The sequence below is a fragment of the Passer domesticus genome, chromosome 1 (assembly GCF_036417665.1).
Source record: "Passer domesticus isolate bPasDom1 chromosome 1, bPasDom1.hap1, whole genome shotgun sequence".
NCBI lineage: Eukaryota > Metazoa > Chordata > Aves > Passeriformes > Passeridae > Passer > Passer domesticus.
The window spans coordinates 121,653,534-121,672,471 of record NC_087474.1 but is presented as its reverse complement, the minus strand read 5'-3'; the positions used below and the strand labels follow the sequence as shown (position 1 = coordinate 121,672,471).

The 18,938-nt window shown below is 35.0% G+C and overlaps 1 protein-coding gene across 4 annotated transcripts in view; it reads left to right on the top strand.

The window, feature by feature from the left end:
- The window catches only part of RB1CC1 (RB1 inducible coiled-coil 1), a 66,139-nt gene that overhangs the window by 35,386 nt on the left and 11,815 nt on the right, over positions 1–18,938 (top strand). For all 4 annotated transcript variants that reach the window (XM_064386232.1, XM_064386212.1, XM_064386222.1 and 1 more), the window contains 8 exons: positions 497–681; positions 1,651–1,837; positions 1,919–2,000; positions 2,828–2,889; positions 3,902–4,005; positions 6,444–6,570; positions 11,568–13,483; positions 17,263–17,419. In XM_064386232.1, the coding sequence (XP_064242302.1) occupies positions 497–681; positions 1,651–1,837; positions 1,919–2,000; positions 2,828–2,889; positions 3,902–4,005; positions 6,444–6,570; positions 11,568–13,483; positions 17,263–17,419 (2,820 nt within the window). The remainder of the gene's footprint in view (positions 1–496; positions 682–1,650; positions 1,838–1,918; positions 2,001–2,827; positions 2,890–3,901; positions 4,006–6,443; positions 6,571–11,567; positions 13,484–17,262; positions 17,420–18,938) is intronic.

Here is an 18,938-nt window from a genome sequence, read left to right as displayed (position 1 = left end):
TGTGTGGCTCTTGATGTTGGCTGTTGAGAAGAATTAGTTTCATGTGGGAATTTCTTTATGCAAGAAATATAAATTCTTTAGCCCACAGTAGTACTGAACATGCTCTAAGTTGATATTTAATCTTTCAAATGCCAGAAGTTGGGAAGAAGATTGTTAGCAGATGTTAGAATGATGATTGATCCCTTCCATCCTAGTAGCTATGGTTCTGCTGATTAAGTTTTGTGGTCTTTCACTGCTGTTGGTTAGTTGTGTGAAGTTCTGTTAGGGTTGTGTTGATAGCTATTTGTTAGGGAAATATGGAATAAAATTGATTTGGACTGGATTGTGGGACTGAAAGAAAGCAACTCTGACACTTGCTTTTTCCATGTATCATTGTTATACTTCTCAGTGGTTACAGTGAGTTTGTTAAAATTCTTGCATTCTTAGAGAAGATGTATCACTTTCACACTTTTTGATTGTCACAAAGCTTGTGTAACAAATGTCTCTCTTCCTCTAGGGATTTTTGGCTAATCAGAAGAGAGCTGAGAACTTGAAAGATCCTTCTGTGCTGCCTGATTTGTGTTTGAGTCATGCAAATCAGCTGATGATTATGTTAACTAATCACAGAAAACTGTTAGATATTAAACAGAAATGTACCACTGCCAAACAGGAGCTTGCAAATAATCTGCAAGTCAGACTGAAGTAAGTTGAAGCTTCACAACTTTATAGTACTTCCATTTGCAGCAAGGCTGTTTAAGGAATGTGTGTCTGAAGGAAATCATTACTATGAAAAGATCAAGAGTGCAAATGTTGTAGTGTCTTTGTTAGTATATATTCCTAATTGCTTTCTGTTAGAATATATTCCTGATTGCTTGATGTTGACTTGTTTGTATTTGTTGTTTCACTTTTGCTTCAATTCTGATATATAAAACTGCTTTTATTGTTTTTTCTTACTTGTGGGATATACCTCCACCTTAAGTATTTTCTGGTGGCGAAGTTGCTGTAATATTTATCCTCAAGCACACCAGTTGATCACCTTCCCAATAGTTATCCCGTGGTTTAATTATATTGGTGTCTGTGCTTGAAATTTTTCTCCTGATTGTATGATTAAGGGAATTGAAAATGTGGTTACAAGATGTGAGAATTTGTTACAGGGGCTGTTGCTTGTAATGTGTGAGTACGTTGTGTGGACTTCCCAAACAGTGTTGTGTTCTTACTTCTTTGACAGCATTCTAACCTTTAATACCTGTTGCTAAAGCTTTTCAATAAGTATTTTTAAGATCTATAAACAAAAAGTAGTTCTTTTTTTTTCCCCCTCAGGATATATCAGCTTTTTTTTTAATTCCACTGGAGGAAGTTACATTAGTACTACTCCTAAGGTTACTTATGCTAATAACTTGAATGTCTTACCAAGACATTCAAAACCACTGACTTAACTCAAATGGTGTTAGATGTCCATTTTTGATCACTGATATGGATATTCTGTTGTGAGAAATTAATAGGAAACTGCAAGGTGACCACTGAATTCTGAATTCTTGGTACTTTCAGTTAGCCTGTTGTTGTCCCATGTGAAATGATGTCATTGTTCATTTCATCCAGACGTGTTGCTAATCTAATTTAAAAAAAATAAATTCAAGATGTGATCTTCTAAAGTGTAATCTGCTTTTGTAGGTGGTGTTGTTTTGTAATGCTTCATGCTGACCAAGATGGAGAGAAATTACAAGCACTGCTTCGTCTTGTAACAGAGCTCCTAGAAAGGGTCAAAGTTGTAGAGGCTCTCAGCACTGTTCCTCAGATGTACTGTTTAGCTGTTGTTGAAGTTGTGAGGAGAAAAATGTTCATAAAACACTACAGGGAGGTAAGTAAATAAAACTTTGAGATCAAACCTTTGTATCAGCATATAAATTAACAAGTAACTATGTGTTTTTCCTTTCCACAGTGGGCAGGTGCTTTAATAAAAGATGGGAAACATCTATATGAAGCTGAAAAGGCAAAAAGGGAATCTTTTGGTAAACTCTTTAGTAAGTACTTTCTGTTTTGTGAAGTTAAATTGTGTTAAAGTATATCTCTTGTCTTTGTAATTAAAATAATTTTCATTATATTCTAATTTCAAGACCTAAAAATTTTCTTTTACTTAAATAAGGAGTGCATGCTGGTCCCATTACAAAGAAAATATTTTTTCCATTGATCAAATCAATTGACTATTTCATATAGATTATCCAAAATAATGTGAAAGCTGTGTAATGGTTGTAAAATATACAGTTTCTCATTGTCACACTTAAATGCAGTTTGTGCTTAAAACATGCCTTGTGAGCTTTATTGTTCTTTTAAATAACACTTCTAAAGCTGTTACTGAATATTTGGGTACTGCTATGACTTCCTATATACTACTCCAGAAAAATCCAAGAACTAAGACCCATATCCAAAGACCATCACCAGAAGTTTTAAAAACAAAATTAAAAATGAAGATTCTACTAAAACAATTTTGATAACTTTTCCTGCAACTTGTGTTCTGAATGGACAGCTAAAATAAGAAAATTGAGTGAAAGTTTATTGATTTTTTTCTGGAAAGGAGATGAGCAAGACTACAGTGAAAATTTCAAAAATAAGTTGAGGCTTTTACCTGTGTGTACATTAAGCAAAAAGAGACTTCTGTGAAGGGAGCTCTGCTTCAATGGTGGGTTTTGTCTGATGTTCTGTGTTCATTTGTAATTTTATGTAGACATCAATATAAGTAGTAATGCTTCCAAATGTAGTTCAGCTATTAAACTGCAGTAACTTCAGTTGATTTCTCTTGATGCTGCATTTCTTCCTTTAAATCAGTTGTTTGTTTGGGTTTTTTCTTCAGGGAAGTCTTTTCTAAGGAATCGTTTGTTTAGAGGACTTGACTCCTGGCCTCCATCCTTTTGTGTATGTACTCATATCTTTGGGTTTATTTAATTTCTATGTAGTTTCATAAATTAAAAACCTGGGCTTTAGTCATTGAAGCTATATGCCTTTTGCATTACTTTGACATATGAACAAGCTGGGAGCTAGTGTTCTCTGCCATTTCAAGTGACCTATATTAACACTGGTTTGTAACTTAGAGTGCAGTGGGAGAGGAAATGTCAGCTCTCCTTTTTAGCAGTGCAGTCCTTTTTTAGTCTGTGGTATTGAAAAAAAATTAATCTCAATGATCAGAAAAAAGAAGCCAGAAGGAATAATTTGATCCTCTAATTGTCTTGTGAATAATAGAGCAATAAAATTAATTGGATGGTAAAAGCAAGTAAAAGTTTTCCATGTAATCACTGGATGAGTGGAAAAGCATTTTTGCCTCTTAATTGGCTGATAACATGAGGGCATTATAATTAAGCATTGTCTGTTAACTTTGATTTTATACAGCTTAGTTAATTGAAGTAAGCTAACTCCCTGATTCTAATGTTGCCATCTCACTTTGCCTGTTTAACCTTTTCAGCTTCTCCTTTTCAGCTTTTTTTTTTTAAATTTAAAGGATACTTGGAAAATAAGAATGCTACTCACTTCAATGTTTCAAATACTGAACTGAATTAATATTTGTATGTGTACCAGCACAATAAATAAAACTTAATGCCATCTCTTATCCCTTAACTTCTAAACACATCCATGATGTTTATGAAGCTTGGTAATAGGGAGGAATTTGGACTATATGCTCATTGTAGTTCCCTTGCAACTGGAATACTCTATTCTACTGCTGCCCAAGCACTAGGGATAGTTAATCATTACAAATGTAAGGGGTGTTTTTTAGGGGCCAAGGACCAGACATGGTTTCTTAAAAATGAAAAATCTTTTGAGTAAGAGATCAGTTTACTGCTAACTTTTCCGTGTTATTTATTAAGCTCTTCTTAATCCTTCTTTAGTCATCTGATACTTGACAGCAATGTGTAAATTAATGTCTTCTTTACAGACACGAAAACCTCGCAGATTTGACAGTGAGCTTCCAGATATCTCGTTGAGTGACTTGCAGTTTTTGCAGTCTTTCTGTCCTTCAGAAGTACAGCCATTACTCAGGTAAGGCACCTTTTTACACTTTGTGTGTTACAGAAATAGCTTTCCCAAGGGTCCCATCCCCATCAGTTTTCCACCCCCTTAGGTCATTTTCCATAAAGAACAAACAAGGATATTTTCTGATCTAATTGCCATTCTTAAGCAATGAGCTTCACTGACTTAATGCAGATACACATGTGTATTCAAGCTCTGATGGTTTGAACATACCTATTCTGTATTGAGACAGAAAGATCTGCCTCAGAGCTAAAAAGCAAAAAAAAATTGCCATCAGTTTTATACTGAAATAAACTCATAACTATGTTTTTTCAGAGCAGAATGAGATTTGATGCTTTTTTCTTTTGCTTTTTGTTGTGTGGTATTCTGTAGGAAATAAAATAAATGTCTTTAGTTCAGCATGAGATCACAGAGATCTCATGTATTAAATTACTACTTTTTCTCCAATTTTATTAAACTGATTTTGCTAAAAAGTGTATTCTCTTAAGTGCCTCTGCTGTCAATGGAAATCCATCATTTTGAGTAGAAGCTCTATTTCTCTGTTTCTTACTTCCCAACAGCGAGGCAACATGCATATGTAGACAGGAAAGCAACTGGTTTGTCTCACAAGCAATTTATGGGATTAGTTCCTGATCTAGAACTTGGAGATATCATAGTGAAAAAGATGACTGTTAGTGTGAGCTTCCAAACTCAGAGAAGTCAAGGTGGAGAAATGCCAACCAAGATAATGGGCCAGAAATGGGTGGTAGGAAGTTGTATGTAAAGTTCTGCCTAGGAGGAGATCTATCAATATGACCACATTCTCATGTTGCATGTATCATCATCCTCCTCCTAACAGAGATCTGCAGTTAGAGATTTGATATTTGCTGTGATTTCTCTTGGTTTTTTTTTTTTTAATTTTTGTTTTTGTTTGTTTGTTTTTGGGGTTTTTTTTAGCCCCAAGGCCATAGTCCCATGAAGCTAGGATTGCATTTACAAAGGTAAATGCAGGAGGATGATGCTTCACTGCCATCTGTTAGATCCACCAGCAGTGTCAACCGAATACCTGTTATTGGTGCATAAGGCAGGAGCTGGATTGACTGTTTTTATTCACCTGCATTTTGGACTGGCATTTTTTTTGATTCAGAATTCTTGGCTATCTTTATGGTAATGTTGGTGGAGTTAACAAGTGTAGTGAGCTTAGTCAGCATCACAGTGGGTTTGTTGTAGGTAATTTTTTAGCTGATGTATCCTTTTAATTTCTCTTGTTCTGCTCCTTGGCTTGCTCCTCATCACTTTTGTGTGGAAAAAAGTGCAATTATATGATCTTATTCCTATTGTTTGCCTAATTTTTTTAATTTGTGAGATTTTTTACAATCTTCTGGAAGTTTATACTGAGTTCAGGAAGAATTTTGCCCTGCTATATGTCAGAAAACCAATCATTGACTTAAGATGTTTTATTTAGTTTGAATTGTAGTGACGTAGCTTTCCACTTGATGGCAATAGAGGTGGGATTATGTCATTCCTCCTGGTTTCTGGGCTCAGGGCTGAATTTGATGAAAAATGCAGAGGATAGTGGTGAACTTGCAGCTCGTGTGGGCAAAAGCTGTCACAAACCTTGGGTGGATGCTGATCTTCAGAAGAAACTAGAGAGCAGTATTTTCTTTGATGTTTTCATTTAACATGTAAAGAGCAAGCAATAAGCAAAACAGACCCAGCACAAAGTCCTTTTCTATCAGCACTGAACCTCTGAGCTGCATAATTAATTTGATGTTTTATTTTACTCACAGTGCTACAGTGCTTCTGTCTTCTGAAATTGTTTGAGCAATTGTTGAAATCTTAATTCTGCAAAAATACACTTAATGCCACTTGCCCTATATATTGAACAGAGAATGCAGAATACATTAAAGTGTTATATGCTTTTACTATATTGTTAGTCTAGATGAACTCTTGCTCCATGTTTTCAGCTTATCTTGCCACACTTGATATGTGATCAGGACACATTAATCAGTTGTTTAATTTAGGTTACCTATCATGACAATAAAACAGTAGAGAATTAATTGCTTCTTCAGAGGAAGAGCTGGATTGGAGAGAATCCAACTGGAGACAAAATATAGTCATTTGCAAACACAAGTGCTTCAATTAGAGATCTAATCACTTCTGTTACTGTCATTGGAACTCTAGGTACTACTGACACATGCTTTCCTTGGGAGGAAAGATTGGAATTACTTGCTCATCACTGTGTTTATTGTTGCAGACTCCTTAAAGGTGCCCAAGTTTTTAATTTTAAACAAAAATACCAGGGAGTCTTTGTAGATTTTTTTTCCATATAAAATAGATGAAATCAAGAACCTACAGACCTTATACAGAGGCAAGCTTAGTGTTGTTGAAACATACACATAATAATTTAATAGACTGGAGTACTAAACTAACAGTATGGAAAAAAGTAATCCTGTACTATTTTTAAGGGTTCCCATACTTTGTGACTTTGAACCTCTTCACCAGCATGTACGTGCTCTACATAACCTGGTCAAGGCAGCACAGAGTTTGGATGAAATGTCACAAACTATTACAGACCTGCTGAATGAGCAAAAGGTATTTTTGCTTTTCTTTATCAATATAAAAGAGAATATTATATTTAAAGCAGTAGAATATTTTCATAATATTGTTTTATCAAATGGTTTAGAATACGTCTTTTTTTCTCCTGATATGAAGATTAACAGTAAGTTTTCTTTCTAATCATGACCTAGTAAATATTCTGAGAATATTTGACAAATGTTTGTATTCCACAGAAGTTGTAGAAGTAGAGTTGCTCTGTTTATATTGTAGTTTTCTGTCACTTTCAAATCTTCTGTCTGCAGAATGTGTGCATTGTGCCTTCGTTGCTTTAGATTGTATTCAGTGATTTTTGGAACGTCTCTGGATTTCTGCATTGTTCCTTTTGGCACAAGCAGTTAAGGAGATTTTAGGGCTTTGGTTGGCTGTTGTGCAGTCCTTCTCTTTGAGTACAGAAGGAACAGATGGTTAAAAGATCCCTTCCTAGTTTCACTCTGCCTGTCAAGCAGATTCCTTCCCCTAGAAACTGTTTCTACCAATCACTTTTGCTTCTGTGCATACAGCCTCTAAATTCCATAGTACACCCAATAGATTCCTTTTAGCTTCTGACTGGCCTCTCTCAGAAACACGTTGAAATTAGCAATGCTTAAGATTTTTTGTGAAGTTGACTGATTCAAACTGGGTTTCTTTTGCTGTAGAAAATCAGTAGGTTTTTCCGGGGGCTGTGTTATTGTCTGCAGTGTAAATTGTTGTATGCATTTGGCTGATTGGGAAGCATCTTATATAACAGATAAAGCTACGAGCATGTTTAATTTTGAATAGCAATTTCCTGCTTAAACCAAGTGACATGAAGTTCTCTATCTTTTGATTTCTATGGGATTTGAACAGATTTGTTGGAAGTCTTTTATTTGTGTAAAATATGAAATCTGGGCTGCTCTTTGTTCTGTAATATAGAAAAGGTGTATTATTTAAGTATTGTTTCCCAGATATTTTCTTTCTTCATGAAGAATGTTTTCCAAATGAACAGCCATTAAGAATATTAGGGCCTGAACCCTGTAACAGCCACTGAAATTGCTGGAAGTGAAATTCTGTGAAATGTTGGTGTTTATTGAACATGCCCTTAAAACAGACCTTGCTCTAAAATACAGACATTTGCTCCCAACATGGAGTCCCAAATCCTGAAATTTATCTCATAAGATACTATGATAGTGACAGTTGTTCGAATAAATTAAGTTTTTCATGAAGGCATGAAGTGTCAGAAGAATGTGAAATTTAGGTTTTAATTCAAAATACGCATAATAACAGTAGAAAGATAAGCAGAAAATATACCTGAATTTGTGAAGTCTTTGTCATTTCCCTTTCTTTCTTCAGACATGCTTATCTGGAAAAATTTTATATATATCTGGTTGTACTGAAAAAGATGTTTGCCAGATCAGGAAAATACATTCTTTTCTTTTGCTTTTGTTTGACTAATTTGGATTCTTCACTCACACAGAAATGTCAGGTGTTTAGACAGATTTGGATAATTGTCTCTTTCCTTAGAGCAAATTGCATTGCACAATCAGAGCTGGGCCATTCATGATGTCATCTTGAAAATGCCCATCTCTGTGTGTCATTTCAGTGATTCATTTGAACTCTTTTTGGAATTGAAGCAAACAGATTTGTCAGAGATTTTTTTTTTCTTTTCAAAGGCAATGTTCTTTTTACTACTTGGTGAAAGACACAAGGTCTTTCTCTGTGTTGTTTTGCTCTGCAGCTAATATAGAAATGTTTTTTTTTTAATTATACTACTTTTGCCTCTGTAGAATTACTGAAGTAGTTTTTAAAATGTTCATTTTTATATCAATACTGCTGGGAATTCACAATAAATAATTAGAAGAATAATAAGCATTTACTAACTGTCAGGGAGATGCCTGCATCTTTATGCATCCACTTTTTCTGGTGGTGAACTGTCCCAGCTTGGTGCAGTTGCCTGTGCAGGTGTTTAGTCTTGCCCATATTATTATTCTCATACTCTACCAAGGAGACACATTTGACTCCAGCATTTCCCTTTCCATATTAGTGGCAGGAGAAACCTGATTCTTCAGATTTGACTGGGATAGTTTCCCTGGGGTGTTGGTAGTGCAGCAGTTGAATTCTGTATGGGTCAAGTGGAAGTTTATCCTACTGCATCAGCCACAGCAACTGTCCTGTAGTAGTTGCTTTAAGCAGGAGGGAAAAGTTGTGACTGCAGACAAGTGAGCAAAGAGCAAGTCAGAGGAGATTCAGTAACTTACTGTGTGTTGAGCGTATTTATTTTCAAGTGTCTCCATAACTCTTAGTATTTCAACTTTCACGTTTGTAGAACATAAGTGATAATTTTCTACTTTAGAATTACATTGGAGTAGTTAAAGGACATTTTTGTGGATATTTGTTTAATTTGTTAATATTTGAAATATGTTTTCATTTTTAAGACGTTCTGCTTATTATTTCTAATTTAATAGTCTCAAAGATGTTGCTGTGCCCTCTTATTTCCATAATACAAAGTTTAAGCAGGTCAGCAGTTGGGTTAAAGATGTCCAGGAAAAGCTAAGGTGCCCGTGGGTAAGATGATTAGGGTGTCTTCTCAGTGGTTAGTAGATAACATATGCAGTCCTTTGGTATTAGAGGTTTTTTTATAAGGGAAGCTGGCTTTTCAGATCAGATCATAAATCTACCATTTCTTCTAGTGGAGTTTGGAATTGAAACACTGCTTATAAGCTTCCTGAGAACTTGCAGCATCCCTGGTTATTGTTTTTTGTAGTAACATAATTAGAGCAAGGCACGTAGTCTTGCAATACCTGAGAGTTTTGAAATTAATTCTGGTTTTCAGTCTCTATTTTTTTATTGTTTGCTCTTGACTCCTCTTCCTTTGTCATTGCAAAAATTAGTGTATGACATGTGCATACATTGCTGCCTGTAGATTGTAAACAGACTAGATGGAAGGCAAAGGCTTCTCAGTAAACAGTCTTCGAATAGTTTCAGCCATTGAAAATGTGAGGTTTAACTCTTCTCTAAGCAGTAATCTGGTGCTCTCATTAGACTCCCAACTCACAGAAGCCACTGCTGAGGCATGTAGTATGCTACAGCCCCAGGTCATGAGGAAACAGAGTTCATTATTGTTCCACAGAGTGACTATTTCTTTTTTTTTCCTCTTTATGTTAAATCCTTACTCTTTATCATCGAGGATGATTCTGCAGGGTTGCCAAAAGTAGATACTCTCATTCCTTTGCATGTGGGTTTCTGTAGGACTTTCCCATATTTGAAGTCTTTGAATTGCTTTTTTTAGTGTGTGGTTGATATCTGTGATGATAGTTTTTGTTACTGTTTCTTATTACTAGTATATTAATGGTAGATGTTTGTCACTTAAAGCATGCTATGAACCTAGGCATGTATCAGCATACACAGTGCCCTTCAACATCTAGTTCTGTAAGTTTTCTCAGATAAACAACAAGCTGAAATTAAGTCCAAGGGATGTGTTTAAACGTGGGCTAATAGAACCATTTAGAAAGGAGCATTTCCTTTTCATTTTTTCCTATGTTCTGTTCACTTTTCGTGTATACAATATTCTGTATGCAATGATCACAAGGTTTTTTTACAATGTATTTAAAAATCATTGTATGATTTAGATTCATAAAGATGCAAAAGCTAAGAGAGCTGAGGTGCAAATAAATAAATGAACGTTGAAACTGGAAATATTCTTCTTAAATCAGCTGAGAATTATTAAACACGCTATATCCTTTAAGGAATATTTCCTTGGTGCAGAGTAACAATCATTTGTACAAAATGGAGACAGCAAAAAATGGCTATTTATATGACAGCAGATCAATGTCTATCACTTCTGGGATTTTTGCTGTTGCTGAACATTTATTGCCAAGCTCCACTAACTGTTGCCAGTCAAGTAGCTCAATTCAATGGATGACAGAAGTTTCTTCAATAATAGCTAATATAGTAAAGAACACCAGACATGCATTCTAGTTGCTTTGAGGCAGTGTGGATGGTTTGGGAAAGAGGCATGAGCAAGATCACAGAATTATCAGCTGGAGGCAATGTTGGCACCACCAGATTTCCAGCACTTTGAGACTGAACATTTTTTGGAAATTTTCTGCTGGAAAAAAATCCCATGCATTTTTCTTCAGGAACTATTTATTTTCAAGGTGGTCACATTTCTTATATGAATAAAATCAAACAAGTTCTTAGTGATGAAGGATGGAAGAGCAAGGTAATAATTGAGCTATGGTGTTACAGAGAATGCATCTGGGCTCTTTCAGAGTGCTGTAATGTTCAGAAAACTTTGCATCTCTTCCAGTTTATGATCCTGATGATCCTGTGCATACCCCTTAATTGTGTGTCACAGCTGCTTGCCTTATGTATTTTAACTGTGTGTGTTTCACTGTAATTTTCCTAGGAAAAATTGCTTTGCTGTCCATCCTATTACAAACTTTTTCAGGAATGTGTCCTTGGTGGATACTCAGGCTGTACATTGCTTTTTGGCTTACACTGGGAAGTGTTCTGCACTTGCCAAAGCTTAAGGCTTATATTTTTGTCTTAAGAATCTATAGATGCATTGTTGGCATTAGGGCTTCCATATTCCTTGTTGTATATGATAGATAATAGCATAAGGTACTAAAGGAGTTTTTAATGACAATATTGGTAATAATAGAAAAAAGATATTTTAGTAATGAAATTATTGGAAAAAAATGAAATAAGTAGGCTGTAAAAAACCAAAGCCTCTTTCTGACTGGTAAGATACAGTTGGCTATGCTCTACATAGGACTTCTGGCTAGGTGAACATTTAATATTTATGTGTTTACAAATGATGCTTTTCTGAAACTTAAGAGAAGATCTCCTTGATTTTCTGCAATTTTTGATTAAGTTTTAGTAGTACATATTTTGGATTGTTACAAATAATAAGGCTGATTTTTTCAAGTTCTTGTTTTGCCTGGAGGTTTAGAATGAATTTTCAGTATTAACAGTTCTGCTTATCACTTTGTGTTTATTTCTTTTATAACGTGTAGGCCTCCAATAGTCAAGCATCGCCACAATCTGCTACCACACCAAGGATGGAAAGTACTACAGGAACCGCAATTACTACCTCTTCAAGAACTCCTCCATCACTCAGTCTTCAGGGTCCCCTGTGTCCTCCTGTATGTCCCCCAGCTCCATTAGAAGAATTGTCTCCGGACAGCATTGATGCTCACACGTTCGATTTTGAAACTATTGCCCATCCGAACTTGGAGCAAGCTCTTAAGCAAGGATCATTAGACTTGGATTCATTGGCAGAGAGTCCAGAATCTGACTTTATGTCAGCAGTAAATGAATTTGTAATAGAAGAAAATCCGGTGTCTCCTAATGTAATAAGTGACCCACAAAGCCCAGAAATGATGGTGGAATCTCTTTATTCTTCAGTTATCAATGCAATAGACAGTAGGCGTATGCAAGATACAAGTTCTTGTGTAAAGGATGTTTCAGTAGAAAATGCTTCTCTCAGTGTTTGTGTGGAGAAGTGTAGGGTTATTGCTCAAGACTCAAAGGTACATTTAAGAGGTATAAAAGAAGATCTTTGCCATTTCAGAACACTTGTACAAAGAGAACAGTGTGACTTTTCTAATTCTTTAAAATGTACTTCCTTAGAAATAGTAAATACAATTGAAAAGGTAAAGCTTTCACTTGAAAAAACACTAAATGATAAACATCAAAATGAATTGCAGTCTTTGAAAAGTGAGTATGAAACTAAAATTAAAAAATTATTGGAGGATGGTGAAGAAAATAAAAAGAAAATCAAAAAGTTAAAAGGTGACCTGTTGGGTCTTGAAGAAGTTCTTCAGAATAAGAATGATGAATTTGCAATAGTAAAGAATGAGAAAGAAGCTGTAGTTTGCCTTCAGAATGAAAAAGACCAGAAATTACTTGAATTGGAATGCCAAATGGAAACACAGAATTCTGAAATCAAGGAACTGAGGCAGTCACGTGAAACTGTACTTGAAGACTTGAAAAAACTTCATGTCGAAAACAATGAGAAACTGCAACTCCTGAGGGCAGAACTTGAGAGTTTAGAGCAAAGCCATTTAAAAGAACTGGAAAGCAACCTACAAGCCAGGCATTTACAGGAATTTGAGAAGGTCCTCGCTGAGCACAAGGACTGTTTGGATAAATTAAAAAAGGAGAACGAGCATAGACTTGAACAAATGCAGGAGTCTCATGAGGTAGTTATGCAAGAGAAACAACAACAAGTAGAAGAGTTACAACTCAAGGTTTCAGATCTGTCTGATTTGAGGTGCAAACTAGAAGTTGAACTTGCCCTGAAAGAGGCAGAAACTGATGAAATGAAGCTTCTTTTGGAAGAAAGCAGAAACCAGCAACAAGAGACCTTAAGATCTCAGGTTGACAAGGAAACTGAAAGCTTAAGAAAGGAAATAGATAAATTAAACAATAAAATACAAATCAGCAGTGATGAATATCAAGTGGGATTATCAGAACTAAGGACTCTGATGACAATTGAGAAAGATCAGTGTATTTCTGAGCTAATAAATAGGTATGAAGAAGAATCAAATTTGCTTAGAACTGAATTAGATAAAGTAACGCTTCTTCATCAAAAAACTGCTGAGGCAGAAAAAAGACTTTCAGAGCAAATAACAGAACTGCAAAGTAAGTTAGAGTTGGAAATGTCTGCCCTAGAGAAGGAAAAAACAGAAAAATTGTCTCTCTGTGAGCAACAGGAAAAATATGAAGCTATTATCCATAAGCTAAAGGAAGAGAAAGAACTGTTAATATCTAACCAAGAACAAGACAGGCAGTTGCTTATTCAGAAGCTCAATTGTGAAAAAGAGGATGCAGTACAAACTGCTTGTAAAGAGTTGGAATTACAGAGGGAAGCTGCTGAAAAAGGGCTTTTGGAAAAAATAACACAACTTGAGATGCAAGTGAATCAGAGGTACTGTAAGAATTAAGTTACTGTGTTTTCCTAATATTTAATCAATATGGTATATACATGACACACTGTGCAGTAACTAAAATTGTTGTGTTTGTAATAGTGTTTATTTGTATTGGTTTCTATAGTTGCATTTCAAATTGTTTCCGTTTTATAGGTAGTGGTGTTCCCATGTCTGTAGTTGATCTCAAGGATTGTAAAATACGTTATACAGGATTATTTCAAGACAGCAATGAAAGTTTTATATTTCAGTCATGTTGAAGGAGTGTTTCCACAGTAGCAAGTTACTTGAAATTCTGATCTTGATGATCTCAGCCGCTCTCTCTTTTCCCATCCTTGCTCTGCTAGCACTGCGGGAGCATGCAGTGGCTGGCTTTTAGGTAGCCTGATAACTTTATTGGCTGACTGTACACCAAGGTGGTGATAACGGGGCATGAAAACTTGAGTGGGAATTGATACAGGACTGACTGAGAGCTGTCCCATGGCCACATGGACTTCCATTGACTTTTGCTGCCCCACTTGACCTATTTCAGGGTCTTCAGTTTGAGCTTCGTAATGAAACATAAAGGTGTAACATAATCTTAAAGAACATTCTAACGCCACCATTTTTCTTTGTTAATTTCTGCAGAGATTTTACGTCTTAAAAATGTTCCTCCCTTGCCAAGAATGCATAGAATTATTCTTTCTGACTTATCATATCTTATGTACTTATGAGTTTGTAATGCCTTTCAGCAGCCTAGATTGTGTTGTTATAGAGTGGAAATAGAATTTTTCCATGTGACTAAGGCTTAGCAATAATATTTTTTTTAAATGCTAGCATTTTTCATTGATGTTCTTGTGGTGTGTGAACAAGATCAATGCAGCAGATAGATCTTGTTTGTAAAATATCTTAATACAGGAATATTTTTCCCCAGGTATTAAACCAAGTATGTGAAATGGGAAAAGATCAATAAAATTGACAAAATTGACATAAAAGAACACTGCAAAAAATGAGTACAGACTTAAGTTAGCTTTTAAATTTTGAGTATCAATGTACTGTTAAAAAAAAGGTAGGTGAGGGCAGGTCATGCATAGTGCAAGGGAAATAGGAATATCTGCTTCACTGGAATTGTCTGCTACCTCAGGATCTTCACATGCAAGCAAATCCATCATTATGTGATGTTGTGTTAGTGCCTATGTTTGCTTGTCAGTGTATAAAGAAATGCATCGAGATAATATTGCTTCTTTGAATTAAGATTGGGATGTAATGAAACTTAAGAACAGCTCTTCTTAATTGAAGAAAATATTGTCTTAATGAAATATGGTGTGATGAGAAGAAAAATGTTAAATTCTGCATTCTTTTCTGTGTATTAATGCATTGTAGAAATTTGAAGAACTTGACTCAACAGGAAAAAGATGCAGCTATGTCATCAGACTTTTTAAAAATCCACCTACACTTAACTTTCAACTTGCGATTACAGCTGTCTGTACTCTTATCCATACTGGATAAAACAGATAATGTATTTCAAAGAAATATGATCTGCTTCAATCTAAAGAAGTGCTGTTAGTTTGTTACAAGTTCTGTAAAGTAATTTAATTTTTAGTGTGACATTGAAATATATTTTGCCTCCTAAGGCTTCTTTTTATGCCTTTATTCTGCTGGTAATTTTTTTTTTTCTCTAGGAATCAAGATATAGTATGTTTTATCTCTAGAGGGCTTATATGTTAAGTAAATCTGTCCTAATATTTCAAAGTCACTATTTAGTTGTTTGATTTTTGAATTCCTAAAACCCCAAGCTATGTCAATAACTCAGGTTTGTTTGTTATCCTCACTCATTGTTTAGAAGTTGTAATGGTAGAAAACAATCTTCATTTGGCATGTGACGATATGGTTGTTGTTTTCTACAAGAGTAATGTCACATTAGCCATTCAGAAGGTGCAGACAGAGAGAGGGATTGTTAAATTTGACCTGAGTATTTTGCTGGTGTCAGGAATTTAGGTTTTGAACGTTCATGAAAACTAACAAAAAATATCAAGAGTCAACAAAGAAATGTTTTCTATCCATGCATTACCACAGTATAAACATTAGCGTGGTTTGGTATATCTGAAAATCAAGTCATTTTGATTAAGAAAGATAATAAAACTGCAAGGTGTTTGTAGTTCCATTTACTCTTTCTGCACTCTGTAGTAGTGCAAAACAATAGAGAAAACCACAATATCTTTAATGATTTGTTGTTAAGTGTTATAAGACAGTTTTCCAGTTAGTTGAAATATATATGTATATATAATACTGTAAAGAATGTTAAAAGTAGAATAGGAATCCAAACTGCTTTGAAGACGGAATTACTGCTTTGGTATCTTGCAGTCTTAATATTGTCCAGCCACTTCTGTCAGACCACCATAAGTAGTGGAGCTTCTCCACAGAGCACATGTCCCCTCTCTCTCTTAGCTAGGCTTCATTTAGAAATAAATGGAAATTTAATCAAGCATGAAAATGTTTTCTCAGTGGCACAAAAAAGATTTGCTTGAATGTTTCATGACTTTCTTTTCTCTGCTTATTTTACTTCTAACTCCATGAATGTCAGAGGCTGTTTAGCCACTCTGAGAACTTCAGTTGGCTTTCAGAGCTCTTATTTAGAGGTTCTTATGGGCTTTCTGAGTGGTTTCTGAGCTGCTGCATAATAGTTGTATGTAGTACGTGCCCATGTGGTAGAACAGTAGCAGTATTGTTAAGTACATCCTTTGTCATCTTAGAGCAGTGCAAGTGTTTGCAAAGAAACCCCGATCTGAAGATATGTGCTTTTGGTATCTTGAAAACAATAAAGTTAGGCATTGTCACTGTTGCTGTAGTTGACAAGACCTTTTCAGATTAAATACTTAAACCTGCTGCCTGGTACAGTGATGAGGTATAAAAACTGGTAATGTGCTAGCGTCCTTTGCAGAACAGCAATATCCTTTACTTGGCTGTCATTTGCAAATGGTAGTCCAGGCAATCCATCTGAGAGGCAGATGATTCCTGCTTTGGTTTAGGTCAGCTGAGAGCTTTGGGTTTAAATATGATTAATTTTAATATCAATATGGTTTAAATACAATTCGGGTGCAGATGAATAATAGACATTTAAAATAATGCAATTTTTCACAATTGTTGACAATCAAAGGGGTTTCTCTATTCTAAAGTTCTTCAAGGGCGTTTTTGCTAACTCAAGCCAAAACACAGAAGAGTGTAGTTAGTTTTTGCTTCAGTGGTGAAAAATACTATGTAACATTGTTTCAAAAGCCATTTAAGGTCATTATCCTGCCTTTGTGACTGTTGATGTTTTCCTTCCTTTAAGTTCATCACTGCTGTCCTCCAGATTCTGTAATCCAGAATTTTGAATTTCACATCTGGATTCCTTAGCATCAGATTTCTGCTGAATTTTTTCCTTATGTGATATTTCTGAAGGCTTTGCATTTTTACATACTAAGTATCTTTGTGAAATTGATAGTTGGTTTTTTTTTTACCACTTTCCTTGTGTTCTGTTACATTAGTAAAAGTATACACAAAAGTCCTCCCTCTCAACAAAACTTCAAAGTTAGAGCCAGCATGCTATGCCAGAAACACAGAATGCTCAAGAGTAAGAATTGGTGACATGGACATGATTAAAAAGTAGAATTGAAGTTAGTAATGACTTAATTGTAATACAGATAATTAATTTCAGGAATAATGTCTCAAAATGAACGTCTGACTTTTTGTGTGTGTTTATTTCATGTATGTGGGGCTTGGTATATGCTGCACATTTAAAGCATAAACATTTTTTTTTAAGTCCTGCTGAATCATCTGCTGAATCAAACTTAGTCGCTGAACTTCAGGAGAAGCTTCAGGAAGAAAAAATGAAGTTCTTAGAGCAACTTGAAGAACAAGAGAAAAGAAAGAATGAAGAAATGCAGAACATCAGAACATCGCTCACTGCAGAGCAGCAGGTAAAGCTGATTTTTAAAAAAAATATTTTTGCTTCCATGACAGTTGTGTTCTTTTGCCTCTTTGAAGTTAGAGTATGGTATTCTCTTTTGCTCTGTAACACTTCCACATTCTAAACTTTTGATATTATCTGAAGCCAGGATATGATGTGTTAATGTAATCAAACATTTAAGCATTAAGAGAAAAAACGCAAGAAAGAAACAAACAAAAATACTCCACTGAAAAATAAAACCCAAAAGACAAAACCAATTACCAAACAACTGGCAATCCAGATTAAATTTTTGTGACTTCTTTTGCTTAAGTGCTTGGCATATTTTTAAATTATTATAATATTTGTTATTAAATCAATTATAATAATTTATTATTATTATAAATGTATTAATATTTAATTAATAATTTTAACTGCAGAAAGATACCAGGTATTATAAAACTTGTGGACAACACTAAATTAATTATTTGAACTATGAATTGATCTGGAATCAATTAGTGTTTCACTGCCTTTTAAAGTTTATTACCATGGACAGGTGGTGTTTTGAGGTTCTAAGCATAAACGTATTCTATTTTGAGGTTCAAATAGTATATGTTGTATTTTATGTAATAAACTTAAAGCCACTGTGTAGTTCTTATCTTGATGAAAAATCACATTGCACTGGATTATTATTTTACATCTGTAGCCACACATTTTTTCCTTTGAAAACATCTTGAGCCTCTTAGTTTCTGTAGATGAGTCTCAAGTTCTTAAATTAAATCTGTTAGTAACAGCTATTATCTGCAGCTTTGTTGCATTTAAACGCTGAGAAAAGATTTTCTGTTTTAAGCATTTCTCCTTACTGTAGCAGTGGTAGGATCAAATAAGGACAAAGAGACAAGGGTGGTGATCAGCCAGCTTGGTGAATGAATGCTATGAATCACTTGATGCAGGGAATAGGGAACACAGAATTGCACATGGCTGTAAAGGAGTGTTACTGCAATTGGGCTGCAAGCATTAATACTGAAGTTAGCCTTACATAGTAAATCTAATAGGAAATTTTTTCCTACATTGGTAATAATTTGATTTATTTTTTCCAATATTCCTTAGTATTCCAATTTCCTCATTATGTAATAATATTCTTCATTTCTGCAGCAGAGCGTGGAAGGGAAGGTTCTGAGGCATTGATAGCAAATTCCAGGGAAAGCTGGAACTTTTTTAAAAAACAACAAACAATGAACAACCCCAGAAAAGACCCTAACCAAAGCAAATAAATACTACAAGCCCAGAAAAAGGTGTATCAGTGCTGACATTTTACTTCACTGGCTCTGCTGATTACTGAGTATTTTGGGTATTCAGCCTTGCCTTTGTCTTTTTTGGGTTTTTTTTCCTCTGTGAAGTTTCTTTAGAGGTGTCATGCTTTTGTTATGCTGACATACAACAAAGTTATATATATGTTATATATCTGTATATAACAGAGATTTGTTATGCAGACATATAACAAAGGCTGCTGTGCCCTATGTAAGTTGTGTAGCCCACCAAATAGTTTGCAT